A 7,500-nucleotide genomic window follows, 5' to 3' on the forward strand; every position below is an offset into this window, starting at 1 on the left:
CTAGGAGATAGAGAGGTGGACACTCTTATTTTCCTGATTATTTTCCTGGCCAGTGAATCTCAATATATAAAAGTATTCATACCATTTAACTTAAGCAAAATCTGAAAACAGGTCCCACAGACACAAACACATTGTTAAGCAAAGCAATATTTCACTCACACACACACACACACACACACACACACACACACACACACACACACACACACACACACACACACACACACACACACACACACACACACACACACACACACACACACACACACACACACACACACACACACTGCAAAATGGACACCATATACAATAATAATAAAATGTAAATGTTTCAGCTTCAAATTGCTCCAGTCCACAGATACTGTCAGTGAGACAGTTACTAGATTATGGCAAGACAGCACAACAAAACCAAGTGACCGCTCATTGCTTAGGCTTCCAACAGAGGTTGATGACGTTAGGCTACGTACAATAGCCTACGCCTTGGAGCGTCCAAACCGCGTCGCCTCAACCATGAAGATATTGAAACATCAATCCCAATGATTAAATGCTTTCCAGAACAAAACGTGTTTGCATGGATACAAAAGCCTATCCGTGAACACCACAGGAAAATTTAACTCATGAAGGCCCTGTAAAATATCAGACACACTCCAACAACAAAGTTAAGCTACCATGTTTACAATAAAGGGAGCGCGTATCTACCAATCGATTCACAAACAGCACGGAAAGACGGTTTCTTTCTCTATGTAAAGAGAGGCAGCTCAGGATAATACTGTCTGACGTGACATGCCATTACAGAAGGAAAAGATAGCAAAAATACATTTAGTTTAAAACCATAGTTGCAAAAGACACGACAAGCAATAGACTAAAACAAGATATTTGTTGGATTTGAGAAAGTGAGGCTGCGCCGTAGCCTAATTAACACGTAATACAAGACGCAGTAGCACAGGTTGTGACAGACAGCTGACACGTAAAGACAGAAGATCTATATGCTCGCGCAGCAATACAAAAAAAGTTTAAGAAAATAAAACAATACATATTTGTGACTGATTTGAGCGAGAGGGGAGGGACGACATCTTTATTCTTTAGTTTCAGGCTACATGGGAAAAACGCCGAGGCGGTGTAGCTAATCTGCCTGGCCAGCCAGGGTAGGAATTGGGTAGAGGGCAGAGACTAGCTTCACTTCAACACAACACAGCATCTCGTGACAGCTCAAGCCAAGGCAAATGGAAGATGTCTATGTGCTGGCGCAACATTACAAGACAAGTGCATGGGCATTTATCAAATGGATACAAATATTCATGACTGATTTGACAAGGTCATCATGACAATTTGGTTTCTTTCAGCTAATGAAGGGGATAGGAAATTACGAAACGACGAAGCGGCGCATAGCTACAATGCATTGGCTAGCTGGGTGTGTTGAGGGGGGTGCTACCTCTCTCTCCCTGGGTAGGCCTACGTCTCGTATCCGTATGTACCTCCCCTGCTCGAACCATCTCCCGACCCCGCCGCCTCTCCTCCGCCTCATTCTGCACCACCTTGCACTCGTTGATGCACCGGTGGCCCCACTGTCCCAACCTGAGGTCGAGCTGTGTGATGCACCACCTCTTTCTCCATATAGCGTCCTGTATCCTCTGCTCCACCACCAGAGATTTTATTAACCGAATAGCCACCATCCAAGTCAACGAAACTTCGGATGATGCTGCTGGCGCTGACAGACACTGACTAGTTGGGTCCAGCGAGGGCCTGCAGGGAGGGGCGGGCCTTCGATAAACAGTGCATTTCATTGGACTAGGCCAATGTGCCTCAAGAGAAGCATCCAATGAGCACCGATGTGTCATTTTTTTACCGTCACAGACAAAAAAAATAATGTATATATATTTTTTTATTATTATTTCGGGGCCTCGAGGGCCCGAAAGACGCGAGGGCCCACCGGGATTTGCCCGGTACGCCAGATGGCCAGTCCAGCCCTGAATGTAATGTAATTTTAATGTAACAAAGTTGAAGGTTGTAAGCTTGAGAAAGTCTTGAGAAAGCCTAGTTGAGGTTACTCTCGAGTTGAGATAACTTACAAACGTAAGGCAGCAGGGCAGCTTACTTTTGTACGTTTCACTGGCTTGCTATGTTTTACAGTGTATTCAATTTTGTGCAAATATTTAGAATAGCAGTTTTGATAACACTGGCTACCTGCAAAATGTTTGTTCAGAAGGACTTTTGACTGAGTAATATGACCCTCTACAGTGTTGTACTCTATCTGGATTGATATTTATTCTCTACAATATTGACATGTCAATATGGTCATGGGTAAGCGGTTAGGGTGTCAGGCTTGTAGCCCAAAGGTTGCCGGTTCAACTTTCGTCCTGCCAGGTTGGTGGGGGTATTAATTTACCAGTGCAATTTACCCCATCCTCCTCCATGACCTGAGGTACCATCCTGACACAGTGCTCTCTTGGGGTGCATGGACTCTCACTTCCATGTATTGTTACTGGGGAAACATACAGTAGGCTTTGCAGGCGTGGGAAGCGGCGGAAGTAATTGACTTTGTATGGAAGAGCAATCGGCAGAAGCAGCAAAAGCTTCAAAGGCGTTTCTAGTGCAGAGGGCGCCAAAAGCGTTAAAAGAGAAAATGGAGCATCAGAGAAAAATGATGTAATGAGCTCAGTAGTAGCAGACAGCAGCCAATGGAATGTTTACATTTCTCTAAACAGCTTCGCATTTCTCTAAGCTTCGGTTGGTCACTCTCCCTGATCGAATGCTTCAGGTTGAATCTTTCACCGCGTTCATAGCCCCTGATCTGTGCTTTCCAGGTGGGACTCTGCAGTGTTTCATTTCTTTCAACGCCTGCTGCCTGTCCCTATGGTTACTGTGCAATTTTATTTTCAAAAATAAGTAATCAGCAAATGAAACTAAATAGATTCATGTAGATGAAGATGTATGATTGAAGTACTGGAGGTACAGTATAAAAGCCTTAGTGTTAAAAACACTTTACAGGTTGTGAGTGTATTCATATTCTGTATTAGAGGATTGCCTATTGAGATGCTACATTTTGTTTTCAAGGGCGGCCTGAAACAACAATAACACAATTTAAGAAGTTTTTATCGCATCACTATTAAACAACAGGCAATAGAACATGCAAAATTAAGGCAGAAAGAAGCTGAACTTTCAACCACATTTTAATCCACCTGCTTTTGTTCATACTGTATGTGCTTACAAACATTTCGAAACAGAATTACAGTGTTTTAAAACAGTGATTTGCGCATACGTATGTCAGCCTCTGTGTCACATCATGGATGGTATAGCCACTATAATCTAAATGCTCTCAGACACTACTGACACTGTGGTGGAATCTCTCACCAGTGAGATTGAGAATGAGCATGAGCTGTATCCGGGCTGAATCACTCGCAACACCAAAGAGAATCATTACGTCTGTAATGAAATATTCTCTTTGGCTGTTTACTCTACTTCAGCAGAGACCCAGAGGACTCTGAGCAAACCAAGATCGGTGACGCATTCCAATTCAGCAAACATAATGTTTCATAATGTTTCATTTTGATAGTGGCATTTATGGGATTCTGCGGGAGAAGAATCGCTGTATCGCCTCAGATGACCTGGGAGTACATGTAAACATTCACATTAAGATGGTGGACAACTTGGTTTTAGTGCTGTGCAGCAGAGGGACGATATTGTTTTTCACCTCGGAAGGAAATTGAGGTGTCTAGTAGAATGTACACATTGTAAAACAAGTTTAGATATGGTATAGCCATAAAACAACACAGTGTGTTGAACGATTCAAGGATTCAAACATTTTTATGAGTGTCTGAAAGGCAGCAAGTAATAAGCGGGGAACACACAAGGATATACAGTATTTCAGTTACCTGTAATCATTTTCAAACTACCTCGATTTGAAGAGCCCTTTTCCAAAATGCAGCACAAGCCACTTCAATACAATGTTCATAAATCTTGTTCAAAATCGGATTTTAACCCAGCATTAGGGCAATCGAAACAGGATTAATTTTATCTGACATTTCCTTATACCAAACATTTAGCTGATTAACACAATAAAACCACGTCTGTCAATATTTTTAACAATGTATATGTTGCGTTTTGGAAAAGAGTTCCTCATTTCCAACTTTTAAGATCTATGCCACATCTGACCCACATGCCAACCTCAACAGAATAGCACCCTCTGATCCGCTAAACATACCTTTAGCAAAAGGATATCGATGCTCTCAATTAGGCTTGCACTTTGCCGCCTGCTATGCGCTGCTTCTGATGTGTCTAGTAGTCTGGCCCCTCGGGACCTCCGTACAGCTCCTTCACTTCACCCGGTGCTGCGTTTGGTATTCAGCTCATATTGCAGCTGCTTTTAATGCTGCTTTTGCTGCTGGCTGACTATGACTAGCTGGTCTGTAAGGTGTGAAGGTATTATGCTGCTGCCTTTTCAGGTCGGAAATTGTCCTTATCAGAACCAGATCAGGGGGGATGATGTCAGGGTTGGTTCATTTCCACACAGCAATTCTCACACAGTCATACACACACACAGTCTCATAGATTCTGACACACACACGCACGCAGGCGTGCACATACTCACACGCGCACAGGCACATGCACATGCACATGCACATGCACATGCACATGCACATGCACATGCACGCACGCACGCACACCATCTCTCTCTCTCTGTCTCTGTCTCTGTCTCTGTCTCTGTCTCTCTCTCTCTCTCTCTCCCTCTCTCTCTCTCACTCACACACACACACACACACACACACACACACACACACACACACACACACACACACACACACACACACACACACACGCACACGCACACACACAGGTTATATAAAGGTCAGAGTATAGCCGCGTTTTTCACAGCGGCTTATCTGTGTGTGCCATGGCTACAGTATCTCTGAAAGAGACCGGTATCTGCTCCCCAGCTGAATGTCTTCAGTGTTATGGAGATTGCCTCCCTTCACTGAAGCGTGCCCAATATGTGCCATGCCAGGGCTGGAGTAGGGCCAGACTAGGGCCAGAACCAGTGAAGCCGACAGGGGGTTGGACAAAGGGGTCAGTTGTCCTGGGCCTAGGGAGAGAGGGGGCCTAGAGCTGGGTCCTCATTACATTGTATTTATTAGGTAGGGGGCCCTTTCCGATAAATTTGTCCTGGGCCTGGTCAAAGCTGTCAGCGGCCCTGGCCAGAACCATTGGCAGGGATGCACAGAAATGGGAGTCAATGTAACACAACAACGCAGCAACAAGTAAACAGGTTACAGAGTTTGGGAAACACCATCACACTGGAGTATAAAAAATAGACACTGTACTTACTTAAGATAAAGGCGTTTGCTAAATAGGATGCATTGTACACAGAGAAAAAAAAAGTTCTGCTCTTCACCTACGCTTGGTGAGCTGGGATAATCTGTGGACTACAGTATGAAATTATTGCTCCAGGTACAAAACTCCTTCTTCCCCCAAATAAAAGGGTACACACAAGCAATCCATTATGATAACAAATTATACCTTAGAAGGAACCACCTACTTGTTCTGCAAAAAGTACTGTCAGTTTAGGTACAAAATATAGTACTTCCATTTCTGTGTCCCCAAACATGTGTATATTCTAAGTTTAAGTGTAACAGTGTACCGTACTGATTGTGTCTGGGTTTGAAAAATATAATATGAAGAGGTGGATCACACTAATTTCCTCTTTTATTTGTCATTTAAAAAAAAAAAAAACAATATACACCGCGTTCCACATTATTACGCAAATTACATTTTTTGCCGTTTTCCCAAATAATCAATAGAAATGACAGTCGTCATATTTTTCAAGTCATCAGCCATTAGAGTACAATTTTAAACGTTTTTGAATGAACCTTCCAATGACAACGGTATTTTTTAAAATAATAAAAAACTTAAAATGCCCAAAATGCTCTGTTCCAATTAATTACGCAAAACAGTTTTGTAGTGTTGTAATCCAAATTTCTTTCTTTTTTTCCCATTTACATCAAAACAGCATTTGGTACCTTCAATACATTTCAATGTTCAAAACTTTGCTATAAGCTGTAACTGGAATGCTGCATTTAATATTGAAGTTCTGGAAGCCCAGATATCCTTGATGCTTTGCTCTCAGCTGTTTTTGTTTGTTTGGTCGGATGACCCACACTTCACTCTTCAATATACCCGTAGATTTCCATGCCACGTTTAGGTGCTTTGGAGATGATGACATTCTAACTCACCAGACATAACATCCCATTCATTTTCAATGGGGTTTTATGTCTGGTGAGTTAAAATGTCGATACCACCAAAGCACCTAAACGTGGCATGGAAATCTATGGGTATATTGAAGAGTGAAGTGTGGGTCACCAGACCAAACAAACAAAAACAGCTGAGAGCAAAGCATCAAGGATATCTGGGCTTCCATAACTCCCATGCAATGCCCTGCCATTGACTTCAATGTTAAAGGCAGCATTCCAGTTACCAAGACAAAGAGGTTATCATCAAGTATTGAACATTGAAATGTAATTTAGAAGGTACAAAAATCCAACTGTGTTGATGTAAATGGGAAACAAAGAAAGAAATTTGGATTACAACACTACAAAACTACTTTGCGTAATAATGTGGAACAGAGCATTTTAAGTTTTTTATTACTTAAAAAATACCGTTATCATTGGAAGGTTCATTCAAAAACGTTTTAATTGTACTCTAATGGCTGATGACTTGAAAATTATGACGACTGTCATTTGCATTGATTATTTGGGGAAACAGCGAAAAATGTCAGTTGCGTAATAATGTGGAACGTGGTGTACCAAGCTGCAGAAAAGCAGACAAGCATTTCAGCTGTTGTCACAGACAATGTCTCCCAAGGCAACAGCCGACACGTTTGTCTGCTGCTATGTAAAAAAAGAACAAAAAAAGAATTACAAAAGATCCACCTCTTCATTCTACGTTTTATACAACTGGAGGCGCAACACACAGACTAATAAATGTAACATAAAGCAATGCATTTATTAAGTTTTCTAAATGTAATATAATATACTTATATTTGCTAAATATATTGTGTATCCGTCTCCCATAGGACCTGTTTGCCCTGGACATGGAGCCGTACCGCTACAGTGGCGTGAACATGACAGGCTTCAGGATCCTGAACACGGAGAGCAGCCAGGTCACCTCCATCATCGAGAAGTGGTCCATGGAGAGGCTGCAGGCCCCGCCCAAGCCAGACTCGGGCCTGCTGGACGGCTTCATGACGGTAAGGGGATGTTATGTGACCACCAAAGCAGCAGACATTCACACTTGGTATTATATATGGAAATCCATGAACACACATTCACACATACACGTGCGGGCACACGCATACTCTCATGGGCACTCATGGGGGTGCCCACTGCCCACACACGTACACGTGCACGCATGGGCACACACACACACGCACGCGCACGCGCGCACACACACACACACACACACACACACACACACACACACACACACACACACACACACACACACACA

At 42.8% G+C, this 7,500-nt stretch overlaps 1 protein-coding gene across 1 annotated transcript in view; it reads left to right on the forward strand.

The window, feature by feature from the left end:
- The window catches only part of LOC134468793 (glutamate receptor ionotropic, kainate 2-like), a 96,178-nt gene that overhangs the window by 19,365 nt on the left and 69,313 nt on the right, over nucleotides 1-7,500 (forward strand). The window contains exon 6 of the mRNA XM_063222664.1: nucleotides 7,067-7,240. Coding sequence (XP_063078734.1) covers nucleotides 7,067-7,240 — 174 coding nt within the window. The remainder of the gene's footprint in view (nucleotides 1-7,066; nucleotides 7,241-7,500) is intronic.

The sequence above is a fragment of the Engraulis encrasicolus genome, chromosome 18, assembly GCF_034702125.1.
Source record: "Engraulis encrasicolus isolate BLACKSEA-1 chromosome 18, IST_EnEncr_1.0, whole genome shotgun sequence".
Lineage (NCBI taxonomy): Eukaryota > Metazoa > Chordata > Actinopteri > Clupeiformes > Engraulidae > Engraulis > Engraulis encrasicolus.